This window comes from Protopterus annectens, chromosome 2.part1 (assembly GCF_019279795.1).
Source record: "Protopterus annectens isolate FY-2018-M chromosome 2.part1, PAN1.0, whole genome shotgun sequence".
Classification (NCBI taxonomy): Eukaryota; Metazoa; Chordata; order Ceratodontiformes; family Protopteridae; genus Protopterus; species Protopterus annectens.
The window spans coordinates 1,079,573,035-1,079,593,933 of NC_056729.1; the positions used below are offsets into that span (position 1 = coordinate 1,079,573,035).

The 20,899-nt window shown below is 39.4% G+C and overlaps 1 protein-coding gene across 1 annotated transcript in view; it reads right to left on the reverse strand.

Moving 5' to 3' along the window:
• LOC122794935 overlaps positions 1-20,899 on the reverse strand; it is a 533,471-nt gene that overhangs the window by 97,282 nt on the left and 415,290 nt on the right. Inside the window, exon 14 of the mRNA XM_044063530.1 lies at positions 12,261-12,413. Coding sequence (XP_043919465.1) covers positions 12,261-12,413 — 153 coding nt within the window. The remainder of the gene's footprint in view (positions 1-12,260; positions 12,414-20,899) is intronic.

Genomic DNA, 20,899 nt, shown 5'->3' on the forward strand with positions numbered 1-20,899 from the left:
AGAGGAGGTCACAGTAAGCTGCCTATCGGGCACTGGAATCCACCACATAATGGAAGCACTCAGGTCACTAAACTGCAAGTACAGGTCTGACCCAGTCATAATCCATGCTGGTGTGAACGACCTGAGATGTACCTCCCTGGACTACATGGAAAGAGACATAGAGGATCCCTCTGATTATGTAGGCCAGGCAGGTATGACCCTGACCTTGACAGTATCCTACCTTCACCAAGTATGATGCCACATAAACAGAGACAAGATGATCAGCTGTAATATTTTGCTTAGACTATGGTGTCATTCTAAGGGGGTCCAATGTCTGTTTGCCTGGGATGACATGCTGGACAGGCCACGGTGATTTGCAAGGGACGGCTTGCACCTGTCACCCTGGGCTTCCGATTTCAGATGATGCTCTTGCCACCCCATTGTGCCTTTTTATGCAAGATTCAGATTCTACACCTACCACCCTAGAACACAGTAAAGGAAAGACACTAAGGGTAATGCTGCTCAATGCCCAAGGTCTCAACCTCAAGCTGCACACACTCTATGCCCTTCTCAGTATGTAGCACATTGATGTCTGTGCTGTGCCTGAAACCTGGTTCACAGCTTCTGACAGCACCCCGGCACTATCGGGTGTTACCTCATATCATGCATTCCGGCACCAGCATCCCAACAACACCAAGAAGGATGGTAGGTGTCCATATTCATCAAGGACACCCTCACCTCATGGTTGGTGGCAACACACGATGCATCGGAGACCATCCAGGTGCCAGTGACCGTAGGCAAGACTGCTCTGCAGTTTGTAGCATGTTACATGCCACCCGCTCAAACTCAGGTACCTCACACAGCTATCCTGCAAACACTGAAGGGGATAAATGTATCTCCAAACACCATCCTACTGGGTGATTCCAACTATCCACATATAGACTGGGATCACTAATCATGCCACAACACTCTAACACAAAGGTTCCAAGAGTTCATACACTGAAATGCCATGGAACAACTGGTCCCAATCCCCTCAAGTGGAGGCAACATACTAGAACACATCATCACGAACATGGAGTCACACTGTTCAACACCAGACGTATACCATCATTGGTGAGATCAGATCATGGACTACTCTCAGTGGGAGTCCACATCCTACCCACACCCCAGATGGGAAAAGAAACAGTGAAGACCTTCTCAAATGCCGACTTCACATTTCTGAGGACTGGTGTGGTCTCTTTCAAGCCCCCCAGGCCAGCGGACACCATTACCCAAGCCACTGTATCACTTAGAAATGCCTTCTACCAGCACCTCCAGGACTGCATGGATCAGGCAATCCCAAAAAAAAAAGACTCTTTGTACCACAGGCAAGCATCCAGTCTGGTGGACCCTAGCCATAAGCAAGCTGTACAATACAAGGAAGGAGCTACTACGAGATAGACCGTAATCCGTAGGAGGGAAGACACCCCTGCTCATTGTGAGTAAAACACTGGGTTCCCCCATACAATCATCCGAGGCATGTTTTGAGAGTAAACCCACTCAGGACTCCAGGGACAATCATGAGGCCTTTTTTACCTATGTTTGAAACCTGGGAGGAACTCCCAGATATGCTCAGACTTAGTTCGAATGATGTTGATATCACTTCACCTACAGACATTGGCAACATACTGGCTGACAGGTTCAGTGCAGATTTCTCCCCCCCTCCTCCCAACTGGAGGGGTATGTACACCAGAGGATTGTAGCCCCCAAACATCTCCACTGCTGGGGTGGGAACTGCTCAATCCAAGGCAGAAAACACTTTATCCATGGGACCAGATGGTGTCCCCAGTTGTGTGCTCCATGAACTCAATGAGTAATTACACCCAGTTAGGGCAGCTGTTTAATCTTAGCCTCATCTCAGGATATGTTCCCAAGGAGTGGCATACAGCAATGGTGGACCCACTTCACAAAGGAGGTGCCTCCACCAACCTGGAAACTACCATCCCATCAGCTTGACAAGCCTGTTCTGCTAAGCTATGGAGAGGATCATAATGGGAATTCTAAATGAAGACATAGGGGACTTGCAGACATTGGATCCAATCCAGTTTGGCTTTGTCAAGGGCAGATCATGCCTTTTAAACTTGGTTGACTTTTTCAAAACAGTCACCCAGGCCATTGACGTGGGCAAGGCAGTCCACACAGCCTACCTTGACCTGGCAAAGGCTTTCGACACAATACCCCACTCAGGTATCATTGAAAACATCACCAGCTTAATTGTGAACCCATACATCACAGCATGGGTTGCAAACTGGCTAAGTGACGGAACACACAGGGTCAAAGTTGCTGGTGCCAGTTCACACTCCAGAGCTGTCACAAGTGGTGTCCCACAGGGCTCAGTTCTGGGCCCACATTTGTTCAGTATCTACTTTTCAGAAGTACAAGCAAACACAGGAGGATTATGGCTGACAAAGTTTGAAGATGACTGCAAACTGGGAAGCATAGTTGGAAACCCATCTGACACAGACATCCTTCAGTAGGGTCTCATAGACACGGATAACTGGTGCCACAGCCATGGCCTTACATTAAACACTAAGCAATGCATAGCCATACCCTTCAGGAAGAACAAGGTTACCACTACTTCCCATCTAGGTGGCAATCCTCTAAGCACTACGGAGGTTATCAGGGACCTGGGCACCCAGGTTGACAGTGACCTTTTGTTTGACACTCACATTGCCAGGGTAGTTTGGAAGGCCTTCTACATTGGCCACCTCATCATGCAGTGATTCACATCTAGATCAAGGGAGGTCATTGTTCCCCTGTACTCATCACTCATCAGACCAATGATTGCATACGATGCCCCATTCAGATTGGATGGGCCCACAAATTCCTCAACAGGAGGTGAAAGGGTCTCAAACATATTTCTTATGCTGCCCGACTGAAGGAATTCCAGCTGTATTCAGTCACCGTCTGCTCAGAGGTGACCTGTGCCTGACATACAAGGCTATGTCCAACCCAGAATTAATGAACATGCTTCACCTCAAGACCTCTACATCCATCAGAACTACAAGGGCAGGAGACCTAAACCTCAACACAGATATTAATAGGATGTGCTGGAGGGACAGATTCATCACCCAGAGAGTCCATATGCTGTGGAACAACATCCTGGTACATGTGAGGCTGAGCACCTCACTGGCTTTGTTCAAGTGAGATCTTGACCAATGGATGGGAGATTGCAGGTATACCCCAGGGATAACCTCAGTATCACTGCTTGACAGAGCACAGCAAAATAATGGGCATATTATCCATCAACTTGCAGGGGTGGCAGAAGCCACAAAACTCTGGGCTAGGCTTATTAATGCCCTAGGGCAGATAGCCTAGTATGAACCTATGAACCTATGGACATAGGCCTGGGGCAGTTCCTGCTATTAGGACAGTGGTCTGCAGCAAGCTATATAGTAGTAGTCGGTTTTAGCCATTGGTTTTGACCATGGCTATTCCATGTTGCTTCTTGTTGTGGTACAAACATGGGTGTGTGGTTATCCATGCTATTTATTGCTAGTCACCCTCATTTTGTATCTTGTTCCATGTTTTTGCACATGTACATCACTGTATGACATGCAGCTGTTTCCATGAGGGTCATATGCGTGGATATGGATGTTAGTTGGGGTCCTCAGGTGTGCATATTGTACATGATATTACATTACTTAACACATGGCATTCATGCCTCAGGTGGTGCTGCAGGGCTGTCCTCTGGACATACTACACACTCCACTCGTTTGGGAAGCAAGCAGGTGTTGTTTAGGTCCCCCTCCTGTGTATGTATGAATGATGGTATCCAGGGTATCAAGTTCTCTTGACCCTACTGATGTGTTATGTGTTGCTTTCTTGCTGCCAGGGCTACCAGGCACGCTGGGCTGCCTACTGGGGACTATAGGTCAGGTTGTTCCTCCTCCCTCCGCCTGTGCCTGTGGTGCAATGGGCTTGTGGTTGGCAATGGTGGGGGATGTTTGGCCCAGACCAGCTGCTGCCGAGGATCATGCTATGTAGCATATTATGTAGCATAGCACATATCGCACATGGTTGGTGGGTTTGGCAAAGCTTTGTCTTGTGTGTAAGTACACCACCAGTGATGACAGAACATTGCACACAACACGCTTGAGCAGCCCAAACCACACTGTATGATGATATAAGTGTTGTGCGTGTTTCAGTGTATGTGTGCAGCGTTCCAGGTGGTGTGTGTGCATTTCACGGTTAATCTCCTCACGGCATACCCAGGCATGCCCTGTGCGTGTGCGGGCAGGTGCGTGTGGGAAGTCCCCATTGGCAAATGGGTGGTACGCCTCGTCAGATGCCAGATGTGGGACACAGGGTGGGCAGCAGGGCAGCCAGCACGCACAGATTCATTATTATGTCCTGGGCACTACCCCTCATGGGCAGTTGATGGAGAGTATCCCTTCTCCGGCCCGTAGGCTGGGAAGAGATGCTTATTGCTGGCCACAACCCTCCGGTCGTGGAGGGACATATATATGATCACTGACATGTGTGACATAGGCATCCACTGGTGCAGTACTCCTGGAGGCTGATGGGTGATATCCCCCCATATCATCACCAGTTGGTTCTGGAAGAAGGTACCTGTTGCCTTAGGCCAGGCAGCATACCTTGGTTTTGGTTTTCACTGATTGGGTTTGTTTCTGTGTTTGAGTGTGTGTGACATGTGCTCTGCAAAACTTGTCACTGCTCTGCTGTCCTGTCTGTCTACTCTCATCATCTCCTACTACCCATGCCCATAACCCATGGTAGGTGCCTGTATACTCTTCTTATCTTCTCTCTTTCTCCTGTCAGGGTTGTCTGTCAGCCATTATCCACACCTCACCAGCAATTATGATTATGATTATAATATATAATAGCCACTTGTGCCATTTGCCTGAGTTCAGCTTTTTCAGCTTTTTTCAGTGATAGCTTAGTGATAGCAGTCTCTTGTGAGAAACAGCCTGCCTTTTCTCTTGTTGCGTTTGTTAAGTGCTGGGTTGGGCTTCTAGTCTGCCTGTGTAATTACCTGCTTCTAATTGTTAATTAACTCTAGTAGTAGTTTCTGTAGCATCTATGTATTTTGTTTTGCATTTGTTCTCTCTGTTTCCTGGGGAGTAATTTTCACAGCACCTTGCTTTAAACATAGCAGCAGCGGCGTACACACACTCACTCCCACAACCACCATGCTACACTTGCGTAACATCCACACGGTATTAGCTAGCTGAAAGCGTGCGGTGCCTGCTAAACTGTGCGTGCTACAAACGCGCGTGCTGCTCCAGCGCCATTCATTGTAAACGGTTTGCAACACCATCCACATGTTGAACCTGCTACACAGCTGCTATTTGTAAGCAAAAGCAAGATGAGAGTATTGTCTCAATGTTCCTAGTGTGCATACTCAACGTTGAGACTCCTCTCCTATGTTCTTCTGTCTGTCTTCACTTCCACACCTGATGTCTGTCTGGTTTCTGTTACAATCTGGTACCTTACTACTCTGTTCTTTCTTATTATCCTCTTCCCCTCCTTGTCACTCTAATACCTCTCTCTGCTTCTCCCCTTCTAAGTGGCAGTATGATTCAGTATTGTAACCCTCATTTACATAGGATTGCCTAGTAATGACTAGTTACATGTCTTACACGGAGCTTCCCCCCCTTGACAACCACTACACGGAGGCCATATTGTTTTTGGTCTGCAAGTCCCTCCATTGACATTCAATGTACTACATAAATCCCACAATTGTGGGCTTATAAGCTTCGGTTTTTAGTTTTAGGTAGCGCACCCCGTTTGCGCGGGTGTGCACTGCAGTTAAACCCAGAAATCCCGTGAAAAAAAAAAAGTTATATAACTTATTTTTGCAACACTTTTTCATGCCAATGGCCACATATTTGGCCATTGGCATGCTTAATGAAACATATGCACCCTTTATTTGGAGCTGACATAGCTCCGTTTTTAATTTTGCAGAAATGTACTCAGTTGTCAGCTGAGTACATTTCTGCAGCTAACACGTCCGTTACATGGACTGGTTTTGGCTTCGTGGATTGCTCAAATACCTCATTTGCATATCTTGGAGCTGCAAATGAGGTATTGAGCATTTCCACGCCCAGTCCGTGTAAGAGACGTGTTAGCTGTCTCTTACACGGAGATTTGGGCTGTTCCTGAATCAGGAGGCTTACACGGAGGCTTACACTACTCTTGAACTCCGTGTAAGCCTTCCTGAATCTGGCCCAAAGTACTTTTCAACTTATTCAGTCAAGGAGAAGTTAATGGGGAGACTTAAGCCTTTTTACAAGTAGAACTTCCTAAAATGGCAAGACTTTTCAGTATTCTGAAAGTGCAGAAAAATAAAGAAAACCCTCCATTCAGATCACTGGTTGCTGCAGAACAGTACAAAACACAACCGATCTTCTATTTTTACACAATCTTCTTAATCCCATTGTAAAATCCACAGAACACTATCTCAGAGACTTTTGACATCTATTGGAATTATTGAGAGCAACATTTTCAGAAAAGGAATTTCTATGAATAAATACTTGCATAATACAATGCATAATACAATCTGCATCCACAGCACATGAAAAAGAACATTGTGAAAGGACAATTTATTTGTTTAAGCAGTCTCATAAGTAATGACAATGTTTCTAAACAAAAAAACTGCTATTTTGAAAACCTTCTTCCTGGAATGGGGATATGAGACTGATTGGCTAACTAGCATAAGATCGAATGTGAAACTTTATTGGTGGAAGCATACACACCAAATGATGGATGAAGTGTAGCAATTGCATACAGAAGAACATTGCCTCTACCAGTCTCCTTAGACATGTCTCTTATGAAAGAAATTTTACAAGAGAATTGGAAAATCATTTTAGGAAATCATGAATTGTCACAAATTGTTGGTGATAAGCTTATATGCACATATAAAAGAGCCTTCAACATCAGATCTATGTTAAAAAGAAAAGATCAGTCCGATCAGAGCAGATATTTGTTTCATAGTATTTTCAAATACGGAAAATGTAAGCAATACATATATATTAACAATTCTTCCATGATTAACATCATTGCCCATAATTTTTCAGTGTGGCGAAAAGAAAGATTTTATTGCAATTATAAAGGGGTGGTGTATTGTTCTCAGTGTGAATCCTTCCAATCTTTCTATGTGGGAAAAGCAATCAGAAAGTTTGCAAGAAGAATTTATGAACACAACTTAGCAATGAAAAATAAAGACGAAAGCAACACACTGGCAAGACATTCTACATCATGTTTTTGTTTCAAAAATTTCTTTTGGAGTCCTAGAAGCTGTGAGCATGAGTGTTTTTTCAGGGGACTGCAAAACGTGACTTGAGTGTCATAAGTCATATTGGCAAATCAAATTAAGAGCAGACAAGCATCCTGGACTAAATGACAGTATTAATATTAAATGCTTTTTGTCTGCTTAAAGACTTTAATTTATAATTGAATATTTTCTTGCCAGGAAATTATATTTGTTGTTTTGTAGTGACAATATATGCATGCAATTTTTTGATTGGATGTGAGGAAGTCAGGAAGTCAAGTGAATGCAATGACTGGATGAATGACTGTCATGTGACTTTCAAGCACAATTTCTTAAACCAGAAGGTTTTTATTTTTTTACATTATTTTTATTTTACATTTGTTTACCGGGTTAGTCTGACTGGATACATATCCATTTTCAGCATTATTTTTTTTTTAAGTTTTGAAGAAGTTCTATGTGATATTAAACAGAACAAAAGAGCTAAACTTATATCAATGAGTCCTACTGCTATCCTTTACTGGTCCATAGAATTGCATTTTACATTTTAGTTTCATCTATAGGTCACAGTTCCACTGCTGACACTGTAAAAGCCATCACTCCTCATACCACCTTCTTCACTCTGCTTTTCCATGATTTGCTGTATTTCAAAACTCCACAGGCACTTAATCTTGTTTGTTTGTTTCGGCAGTACCTGTTTTTATTTATTTTACATTTGTTGTCCAGGAGTGTCTGACTGAGCCAAAGCCCTTTTTCAGTGGAGACCCGGGGAGAAAAGCTACAGACATGTAACATTCATACAATCTAACAAAATTTAATTAAAACAAACAATGTTGAATAAAAGGAGTAATCTTTGGTTTACAATAACTGTTACAGTTCAGTATTTACATATGCAAATCTTATTTACAAAATTTAACAAGTTCTTTAATTAGTCAGCCATATTGAGTGGCATACAGGTTGAGAGAAGAGTAAGACTGTTAGTACAGGAAAGTGGGTAGGTAGGTGTTACAATAGATAAACTGAATCTAAGAGGAAGGATTTTGGTCTAGGATGGTGCGTGCAGGGGCAGGTCCAGTGTTTTCTGAGGTAATCTTTCATAGTTATTTTAAATTTTTGGGGGTATGTTTGATTTCCGATATCTAGGGGGAGTTTGTTCCATTCAATAGAAGGGTGGTAACTATATACATTACTGCTAGTCTTTGTTTTTGGTTTGTAGACATTTAGTAAGTCTTGTGTTGTACTTCTGAGATGTCTAGTAGGAGAGTAATGTGAAATGAGAGATGATAAAGCTGGGCAGAAAGATGGTTGATATAGTATAGAAGCGATCATTTGTAATTGAGATTGGAGTAGCAAAGAGGTAGTTCAAGCCAGTCAAGGAATTTAAGGGAGAGACAATTATGAGATTTATAAGTTGTTGAGCAGCAAACCTGGCTACTTTGTGGTAGGTAGTTTCTAGCTTAGAAAGTAGAGAACAGTTTAGATTAGTAAGTATTTGGGAGCAGTAAGTAACGCAAGGGAGAAGATAGACATGAGTTATAGTTTGTCGAGCTTCTGTGGTGAGGAATCTAATATTTCTGTACAAGAGTTGTAGCTTCTGGTGGGTTTTCTGATGCAATTGTTAATACGTAAATCAAATTTTAGCTGCTCATCGATAGTGATTCTGAGTAATTTTGTGTTGGCATTTACTTCAATGGGAGTATTGTTTAGTGATGTAATGGTAAAAGAAGGTTTGATGTGGTTAACAGATTTAGGGAGAAAGAGAAGCAGTTTAGTTTTTTTTTTTGGATTGAGGATGAGCTTGTGTTTTTTGAGCCAAGTCTCAACAGAGTTGAAGGTTGTTTGGGTAGTGGAAAGAAGTTCAGAGTGTGAGTTTGCAATAGTGATGACTGTTGAGTGATCAGCATATTGGATAATGGAGGACTGTGAACAGGAGGAGTAGAGTGAGTTAGTAAATATATTAAATATATTAAATAGCAGAGGCCCAAGTATGGGTCCTTGGGGAACACCTTTTTATGTATGGGCAGGGGGGGGAGCGCTAAGTCCCATCTGACTCATTGCTCTTTATCAGTGAGATAGCTGGAAAGCTATGATACTGTATCAGAAGTGAAATAGAGGTTTGTGAGTTTTTGAGTAATAGAGAGTGTGAAACAGTGTCAAAAGCCTTAGCGAGGTCAAGGAATAGGCAAGATATAAGTTTATTATTGTCTCTAGCTAGAGAAATAGTGTTGAGAAAGGATAGAACAACAGTAGTGGTAATGTGCTTAGGATGGAAACCATGCTGGGTAGGAGTGAGAAGTTTTTCTTGTAGGAGAGGATGTTTGTTTGTCTATACATTTCTCAAGTATTTTTGAGAGAGGAGAGAGTATGGAAAAGGGTCTGAAATTAGATATTTCTGTGGAGTTACCGTCTTTGTGAAATGGAAGTGTATAGAACTGTTTCCAAATAGCTGGGACTTTAAATTCAGAGTTTGAGCAGCTGCTATGGATAGATACGGGCAAAGCCAGGGAATGTGCAGCAAAGTGCAGAAAGTATGAAGGAATATGATCATCTGATTCAGAGCATGGTTTAAGATTAAAGAGTAGTGATTTAATGTAGGTAGTAGGAACAGGTTTGAGAGAGATAGAGTTTGTAGGGTATGCAGAAGGGGGTGGTTTAGGGAGATTAGAGGAGTTATAGTTAGGACATTTGCTGTTAAATAGTTTGGTAATTGATTCTATAAAGTAGATGTTAAAAGTATTGGCAGTCTCTCGGGGGTCTTATCAGGACATGGGTTTGGTGAGGTAGGGTTTTCAGGGTGTAGGATCTGATTAATAGCATTCCAAAATTTTTTAGGGTCAGATTTTAAAATTGTCAGGGGATTAAAGTATTAGGTTTTTTTGTCATTGTCAATGAGTTTTTTTTGTTTGATTTCAAAGTTCTTTGAACTTTTGCAAGTTGGCAGGACAGTTTGTATTGTGTCTGTATTTTCCACACCCTATCTCTGCTTTTCATAAGAGAACGGGTAGTTTTTAATAGCCAGGGTGAAAATTCGGCTTTTACTCTAATTTTTCTAGTTGGGGCAAATGAGTTTAAGATGGTAAGGAAAGTAGAGTTAAAGGTATTAACTGCCTTATCCATATATCATATATCTGGATACCTATATATAATTGGATAAAATTCTAAGAGGAAAAGGGGCAGAGCAGAAAGCAAGAGGGTTACATGGAGCTGTAGTAGTAATAGTATCAACATACAATGCTATCGAGTTAAAAAATTGCCTAAGCAGTATGCAAACAGTTTGGTACAAAATGCACAATACTATCTATATTGCCTTGCTATAACATCCTATGGTAGAGGACTCATTAAAATGTTAGCACTAGAAAAACTTGGGGAAGAGAGAAAAAAAAAACTTAGAATTATATAGATTGGAAGGAGGGCTAGAGAGTATACAACTGCAATGCTGCTCTGTTATCAGCTAATTTATAAATAGCAACACTCTCACAATAAATGCATGAGCCCTTATAAAAGACTATTTCAGGTGCTGCAATAATTTACACTTAAGAGAAAACAGCTAGCAGTATTCAGCACACATTCAGGATTTGTGATGTTAAAAATGATAAAACAATGCATGAGTCCTTAAAAAAGACTGTCAGCTGCTACGTTAATTTACACTGAGACAAAAGAAAAGCAGCTAGCAGTTTTCGTCACATCAAAGTTAGCAAGAATACAGTCAAATTGTAAACAAAAAACATTTAGCATAATAATAATGAATACTGTGACCTCTAACCAGCCTCAGCATCTCATTCACATCCTCTTACAGTGCACATCTGCATTACTTGATGTTGCTCACATCAACATTAGACAGCTGTGTGAGTGCACTCACATCCCTTACTGGTGGTGCTCATATACCTTCTTTGTATTACCTTAGTTGCATGTATGTTCATGTGGGCATGAAGTGCTTTAACACGACCTAACTGTATGTCTGTGCTGTGGCTGTGATGACAGGCTCATCATGTAATGTATACTGGCTGCATGCGTATTTGATCAGCACTGCTACTCACTGCACTATGAATGGGAACAGTGTTGACTTGGCTGGGATGAAACACAGTGTTTGTGAATTTCCAAACATGTCATACTTAACTGAAAGGAGTAAAAATGAGAAAGTCCATATCTCTCTTCCTACATTATTTCATTAGGTAGTTTTCCTTAAGACAATCACATTAAAGTGTATCTAGTTTATTTTAAACTGATAGGTCATTTCATTAAAGTGTTTTTTTTTTATTGGTGACTATACATTCAAACCAGGCATATTCAATGATGCAAAGAATAAATATCTTAAAACCTAATGTAGATATTTTGATATCTGTATACAAAGGAAACAAAAAATGAACCAGGTTGGTAAGTCTGTTTTTTAATGTTCTTAACACTGTTTTTTCCCACTGCATGTTGTTTCTCAGCTCCTTCCACTTGTTCCCTGTCAGCAGGGTAAGGGTTGACTAGGAGAGGACATCATTCAGACAACCATAAAGAGTGGTTGAAGATTTTCTGTCTCAATTTCTTACAGCATTAACAACTCACACACACCAAGGTGATAGGGAGTGATATACTGCAAAGGTCGTCCCCTCACTTCCAGCAGGAACATTGCCTCCAAATAGGCCTGCCCTTCCATAGATTGCAGAAGAGGTAATTTCCCCAGTTACAATGAAAGAAATTGTCCAGTATTCCCTTGAGTGAACATAAACCCTCCCATTCACCAGGAGAGCTGAGTCTGTCATGCCCCTTCAATACTTACCCTCCCTGCCTGGCTCTTCCAGAAATGTGGCTGCAAACTGACTATCATTCACCTGGGTCACAGTCTGAGCTTCATCCCATTGTATGACAGAGTCAGGCTGATACATCTTTTTTTAATTGTCAGAAAAATTGTTTCACTGGAACATGAAATTATTAATGTAAAGAATTTCACAGGAAAGTAAGATAATTATTGTGACTATCTAAATGCTACATTTGCAAAGAATGATATTATCCAGAAAATTACCTGCAATCATCTTCAGGGAGGTGATGTCTGCTGTGATATCTGAAGGTGTATTCAGTATAAAAGGAAGAGTAAGGTTTTTGAAAATTTCCCTCAGACCATTTAGTAGAGCATCAGGAGTCTCAATGTAAATTTCATAGTTAATGGATTTGGAAACTGTAGAGAAAAAAGCAATACATATTAATACTGCGTAACCTAAAGCTGCAGTGGTGGGAGAATTTACATGCAGATGGTATAAGAATCACTGTAATACTCACTGTCTGATAAACAGTATGACCTGAAAATTACATTAAAAATTCACATATTACTACATGGTGCAAGTGAATAGTAAATGATTCAGCTGTGGAAGCCTAAAACTTCTATGCAAGATTTTGTAGACATTATATTCAATGAGCAGGACTGTTGTACAAAAAAACAACACAAAACAAAACAAAAAACAAGGAAAACAAACTGATGATTCATATCCAATAGTTGAGTTCTAGAAGCTCTATATTACTCATATGCAAATGAATCATTCATTATGAATATATATATATTATGAATATAAGTATTAAGACAATTCAGACAAATATAATATGCACCAGAACAGCTTTCTGAAACTGGTTATTGCACCATACAAGAGGTCTGCTAACCAGACCAAAGTTGCTCTAGAGCAGTTACTGAAGCTGTCAGTTTGCCAGTCCTACATGAACATTGTCCTAGCTACTACAGCAGTACCCAAAGGCTGACAGGTAATAAATATGCAATGTACATATGTATTTGTATGTGTATGTGCATGTACATACGTATGTACAAAGTGTATTAGTAAATCTTGCACTGAAGAATCATCGGCACTCGGTTTACAACATCATTTCAAAATTCACATAACTGAAAAAAAAATAGCCACAACTCAACCAATCACAGAAGAAAAACAGACATTCCCCCTTTTTCATGAGTTACTTGAAACAAATAAAAATTAAGAAAAAAAAAAAAAAACAAGAGATAATATCTGTCTTAATAGCAATGGTCCTGCTCTGTATTACTTATGTGTGCTAACTTTAACCTTAATTCTACCACATCCGTAATCCCAGGTCTACACACCACCTTATGAAAAAAACATTACTTAACAATGCAAATTCATAAGACACTTGGAAAAATTACCCAAACACTGTACACACCCATCACTAAAACTATCCTGTTACATGTGCCTTACTCTAATCTTAACTCACAAACACTCACACTAACCCTAATGCTGCAACTTTCAGTATATCTGAAACTTTCACTCAAAGCACATCCCATACAGAATACTAAAATGCCAATATTACCAGATTTGGCAAACCAAATTATATTTTATTTAACATTTGTTTACCGGCAAAGTCCGACTTAGAACGAGCCAATTTTCAGTGCAAGCTTGGGGAGAAATGCTCCATATATTTGACAAAACAAAAGTTTGATGTAACAAGTACAGTTGCATACATTAACGTACTAGAACAGTAGATATTTGAATAGATCGCCGTTCTGATATACATCTATGTGGGACATATCCTGCCAAGGATATCAGATATTTGACCAGTGTTCTAAAGAGGTCAGCACCATCCTCATGCACCATACTTCTCCTGCAAGTGAGAATACTTGCATAAAAGGGGACATATAAACATTAAAATCCAGAGCTTTCATGACATAAAGAGGGAAGCTGAAGCCTAATGTTCTAGAAATTTGTAACAATAACATATCATGTCAGAAGAAAAACAAAAAAGGATGACAGGGACCTCACCTGCTTTGGAGAAGACAGGAAAATACAGAAGGGGGAATTAAGGAGAGTGGTAGTACTGCATCAGTTTTCCATTCAAAGATCTGCTGTTATGGCAAGTTAACTTACACAGCTATACTATATTCCATCTTTAAATAACTCTTACAGTAACATATACTTATATGGGATGATGGCCAAAGTTTTAGAAGAAGGGGGGGATATAAACAGCCAAAGTCCAGAAGTCCCTAAAAAATGTAAATCACAAACCTTATTCTAGCTCTGGAAAAGGGCTTAATTTTAAAGTGCTTAATGAAAATATGTACTGATGACCAAGATGCTAGCTCTAGAATCCACCTCTTTCCAAAAATATCTAAAAGTTGCAATAGCTCTGATGGAGTAAACCTTGACATTCTGAGGTAGGCTTTTTCCTTGACAGACATAATCGACAATTATAATTAAATTTCCACAGACAAATATGCCCAAAAGACATTATTCACTAGTCAACTACCGATACTGGATCTACCGATAAGACAAGTTGTCTGACTAAGCATAGCAACAGTAAAAAGTTCTGAATTTTGTTGCCCATATGCCATCTTTTATAGAAGTATGATTGCATGCTTGAGTAGATGTAGGGTAGGTGTGGAAGGCAGTATACTGGTTGTACATCTCAGCAGTTTAGTCTGTTGATGAAATCAATATTCAAAAGACTAAACTACAGCCATATGTGTGTGTGTGTGTGTGTGTGTGTGTGTGTGTGTGTGTGTGTGTGTGTGTGTGTGTGTGTGTGTGTGTGTGTATGTGTGTGTATGTGTGAATGTACTCCTAACAATTACAGTATATTTTTATATATCTATGTGCAGAGAGAGACACACACACTCACACATTGCCAAATGTTAAATAAAGCAGTTGTCACTTTAGTACTTCAGATAAACAGATGCATCAACAAGCAACAAGAATGTATGTGGACTTGTTATAATGCATCCAGAACAAAAGCTGTAATGTGGCAGGATAGTTATGTTTTCATTGATTATAAATCCTTAATGAGATACCAATGAGGACTTGTAAGTTGCAGTACATAATGGGAAAAAAATCCATGACAAAGATCTTCTTAGCTGTAAAGCCCACTCCAACATATAAGTTCAGCTGTAATGGTTTACACTGTGCAGGGTTATCTCTGGCACATCAAACAGACATGGCTAGACCCAGTCATACAGATGCACAGATTCCTACGTGCCCTCTTTGGTTACATTTTTTGTTCATTTTCTAAGAAGCAGCCTTCAGTTATTTTCTATTTTTTGCCTTAATTAAATTATCACTTAAGACACGGGCACAAATACATTTATAGAAAAGAAAACAAACCATATTAATAAGTTATATTCATGCTTTATACAGTACATATGTTTCTTTTCTTTGTAACAATTATTCACTCAAACATTATCACACATGGATCAATTTGTGCCTTCCCCTAAACCTCATTCCTTCTCCAGAGCATTATTCTTTATGTATTGTTCTCATAATTTAAACTTATTTTTATGTAATTTGCTTCTTCCTATTTCTAAAGACCCCCACCTCTATTCCTTTTATTTCATATAAAATATACAGTACTTCAACTGAAGTTGGTTTAGATTTTGATTTCCACATTTTAGTAACTGTTTTCTTTTTTTTGGAAGTCAGCAGAATTAAGCTTAAAATGTATAGTCAATTAAATCTTGTACTCAAGCTCCAACAAATCATTTCCTTAGTTACAGCCATATGATCCCCCAGCATTTCTGAAGGAGTGCTCTGAATGGAATTTTTAAAATCCGCCAACTTATTGTACTCTCAAAAAACATGTTCTTAGTCGCCTCTTTTTCCATCATACCAACATTTGTTATCTACCCGAGGAAAAATATCTCATGTCTGCCTGGGTATAGAAATACCCATGCAAACATGTGAAAACAAAATTTCAAAAGCTTCCAGAGTTTTACATACTTAGGAACCATGTTCTTATTGAATAATCAGGTGGAGTTTCAGTTATTTGCATTATAAAAACAATTTGATGTTGACTGATTATCGCATCTGTAGTTTATATGATTGTCTTCACCTTGCCTCGGTACTTCACCACGTTTCAGTTTTCGTATAACGCTATTCTTCCTACATTTGTTAGCTTTACAATTCATTAGTTAATGCTTCTTTTGCTAGACCTGGAGTCTTAATCTTACACTGTATCGCTTATGGCTGAATAATGATCCGTGTAGTCAAGTCTCCTCACAATCAGTCAATCAATCAATCAACAAATAACCCTCCATTTCTGAAGGCCTAAAATGTGAGCTGTATGATCTGAGAAACAGTCAGAGCTTTTCCTTAATCAAGCAAGCAGTGCTGGCCAATAAAGTGGGCATTACAGGGAGCAAAGGAACACCCAGTGGTGTTGTGAGCTCCATGGTTTCCCTCTTTTGCCCACCCTGGGGGAAGTCGTTGTGCTTAGAAAATAACCTGCTATTTTTTTCTAGTTATTATTATTATTATTATTATATATTTTACTTTTTTGATATAAAATAGTTCCTCAACCTAAATATTTCCAAGTTGATGCAGGTTATGTAAAAAATTGCAGGAAGACATGTTTTACATCCACAAATATAGATTATTTAAGATTTTATTAATTTACATATGCACAAACACACAGATGCACGTGCATGGACATAAACACACATGTACAGAGAGATGTGGAGGTACAGAATGACTTATACATAAATGAATAGAAGCACACACATACACAGATACACTGGCAAATATAGACTCGCATACATATACACATACAGTCAGATTGATAGTTAGAGAAACATTTTGCCACATATATACAGAAATTCAGACACACATATATACACGCAAATGCACATAAACAAATCCAGATGCACGGACAGACAATTGCACAGAAACACACAAACGCACATGTATATACACAGATGCACATAACCAGATGCATAGATTCACACACACACAAATACACTTCATCTCTCACACACACACACACACACACACACACACACACACACACACACACACACACACACACACACACACACACACAGCTATAACAACTACTTTGACCGTAACATACCAGACGTATTACTGTGATCAATGACTTGAAGAAGATAAACACAATGCACTGCAAAACTGGACCCCCCCTCCCCCCTCACACATGCATACACACCACCACTGGAATTCTGAAAATATCCTGGGTCTAGAAAATAGACAGCAAATATAAATGTATGTGTGCAGTGAAATTCCCCTGTGAAAAGTACAGTTATATTTGTGAAAATAGCAAAAAAGAAATAGTGTCATATTCAGTTTCATAGATTTTGGGTTAGTCCCACTAGGCATGTGGCCTATTTTCAGGGGGGGACCCAAGGTGATATTTATACTACTAGGTGAAATGTGGGCAGGGAATTGGATAACTTACCCTACTCTCTGGAGCAGAGGGCGTGAAGTACACTCTGTAACTCATAGGTGGTACAGGAGGGCTGCTACTGCACTTCTAGGAATTCCAAGATAGAACAGAGTGCAGTAGGATGGAAAAAAGAGCAGGAGAAAACTTCCTGAAGGAAGGAGAAGGAGATGAAATATCTATTGCAAAGATGGAGAAGGGAGGACTGGAGACACAAGTGCAAGGAGATTTGATGAACCAGGCAGAGCCAAAGGAAGGAAAGGAAGCATGATGGAGTGACATGGTGGGGGGAACCTGTTACAGGAGGAAGTAACTGAGAGGTTGGAAGTACTAGCAACAACTGGTGAAGGGAAAACACAGGGCGTATTTTTAGCTGGTGGAGTAGTAGCCAGTTTTAAAGATGTACTTCTGCAACAAGTTTTTTTTTGTTGTTACAAGAAATAAGAAGTTACAGAAATGCAGCAAGACAAGAAAGAATGGATGAAGGAACAAGAAGAGGCCAAGTATTTGCAGTTTCTCAACAGCTACAGAGAAGACGACCAGTGGCAAGAATAAAACGTAAAAATGATGGCAGTGTGTGCAGGTATATGACAGTATGTATAGCATTATTTTGCAATTAGAGTTTAACATTAAAGACATAAGAGCATTAATTCATCTGGCAGCTGAACATTTTGTGAAGTAACATTTGAAAGCTTTAACTTGATGGGAAAAAAAATGACTAAGACTGAAAAAAGAACTATAGCAACGCTGTGAAAAGACTATTGCAAGACTATTTCAGAGTTTGGAACTACAACTAAAAAACAAAATAAATGTGCAGTTTAGGTCTTCAGATATGAATCAGCATGAATTATTTTTTTCACTGTGTAGTGAAGTGCATGAAGTTAAAATATATGCAATGAAAAATTAACGGAATGGGGGTTGGGAAATAGGGGTAATAATGGGTGTTGAGAATGAGAAAATTCAACATATTTTGAATACAATCATTTTAAATGATAAGAGCAGATTTGTCAGGTATTGGAGAAAACCCAAAGAATGTTATTTCTGTGGGGATGAAAATCATTTACTACAAGATTGTAACAAATAAAGGAGTGGCCAATGTGGGGAGAGGGGACATACAAGAAATAGACTGTAAAATCTTTTTGAAGAAAATGTAAATAATTTGGACTCTTCTGGTTTGACTGTCTCATATTAGAATATTAGAAAAGGAAAGATTAGATGAAGAGGAGAGCTCAGAAGAAAAATAAATAGTAGAAGGTATTACTATAGAGCATGTTGAAAGAGAAGGCGGTATGGGGCAAGGGGATACTAAAGAAATGTTAAGCAATGATAAGGAAGTTAAAGATGAAATAATTCAAACAGAGTTTATTTGATATACAGGAAGAGAACAGATTTGCAATTTCAGAAAGTGAAGAGGATAAAGAGGGAGAAAAGGGGACAGCAGAACAACAAGAGCAGCATAGTGAAAAGTCAATTACAGAGAGATTTAGGAGAAGGAAAAGAAAATTAAGATCAGGAAATACAACAATTATACAAAAGGAAAAGGATGATATTGGATTTTTAGCATTAAATGTGTCAGCATTAGGAATGATATAAGAGGTTTAGTGGTTGTGGAATATGTATGACATAGAAATGGATGTTTTTTGTTTGCCAGATTCCACATGTAACAGACAAGCAAAACAGAAAAAAATACAGGCAATATGGGAGAGCAAATTGTTTGGTCAAGAAGAACTAAGAAAAATTCTGAAATACAAATTCTTATAAAAAATTAAGAAATAAGTATTTTGGAGGTAACAATAGTAGTACCAGGAAGGGTAGTTATATGTGAGTTTTAGAGTGGGACATAAAAATAAATAATTAATAGTGATTTATACATATACTAATAGGATGGAGAGAAAACAGTTTGAAGAAATAAAAAAAAATGCTTTAGTAAATACGTCAAGAGTGATGGTAGGAGAATTTAACTGTAGTCTATGAAAAGAAAACATAAATTATGTACTTACCATAATGCTAGATCTGTGTTGTTTTCTCCCATACTTTTCAACATGTGGGTTATTGGATCTGACTCAGATCCTATGTTGGCACCTTCAGATTTTGACTCCTGGAGCTCCTCATCCAGTACACATAACTCATTGCTCTAATTGTCTCTCTTGGATCGAGTTTGCCCCACGGATTCCTTTTGAACAGTGCACAAAGGCAGAAATAATAATAAAGAAAAAAGCCAAAGGTCAGCAAGATAACTCTTTCTCATATAAGTTTCAGGCTAATCCACACTACCACTAAGAAGATAAAAACAGCAATAATAAAAATTTGGAGGGGGCAAGGCGGGGGATGGTTGACAAGGATGGAACAAGAAAACATCGATCTAGCATTATAGTATGTACATAACTTTCATATCTAATGTTGTCTTTTCTGTCCATCTCAGCCTGTGGGACAGAGTCTCCAGACAGTAACAAACCCAGGGTTGTCATAGGATAGAACATTCTCCAAAATGGTGTAAACAAAGGAAGCTGTAGTCCCTAGATTGGGTGTCCAATTTTTAAAGAGAAAGAAAGGTTAGGTGCGTTAGACCAAGTAGCTGCTGCATAAATGTCATCAACAGAAGCCAGAGCAAATAAAGGTAGTTGAAGTAGTAATCACCCTGGTAGAATGAGCCATGGGCTTCATAGACAAAGAAATTCCTTTAAGGGAATATGCAAAGGAGATACAATCAGAAAACCATCAGGATAAGATCACTTTGGAAACATGCTTTCCAATTCATGTTTTGAAAAAGGAAACAAAAAGCTGGTTAGGTTTTCTGAAATTGTTTGATCTATCTAAACAGAATCTCAGTTGTCGATCCACATCAAAAAAAAAGGAGGAAATATTCTCTCTTGTTACTGAAATTTGGAAAGAAAATATATAAGTGAATGGGCTGACTCAAGCTACCTTAGACAGAAAAGAAGTGTTGGTCTTTAAGCTAACTCTGTACTTATGGAATCCTAGATAATGGGGGAAAATGATAGTGCTTGAAATTCAGACACCCTTCTTGCTTAAGGAACAGCTACTTGAAGAGCCTTACAAGACAGATGTTTAAAGAAACTATGGCTGCTGGTTGAAACGGGGTCTGGTAAGAACTTGCAATGGTAATCTGAAGTCCCAAGCCAGTACCAAATCATGAACAGGTGGATGTAATAAGAAGTCACCTCTCAGAAAGGCCTTGGAAGCTTAGGGGCTGCCACAGGCATATTATCCATGACAATGTAGAAGTTAGAAATGGTAGAGTAATAGAGACCAGAGTGAAAAAGACCAGCCAAGAAATCCATGATATCATCCAATTGTGGAGAAAAAGGATCCATACCTTGAAAGAGGCCCAAAATAAAGAAATACTTCTGCTAACTAGCATAAATCTTTCTATCGGAAGACTTCTGGGAAAAAGATCAAATGTGAATAACTATGTCAGAGAGCTTGGGATGTCTGGCCATCATTGTAATTGGAGGAACCATGTGG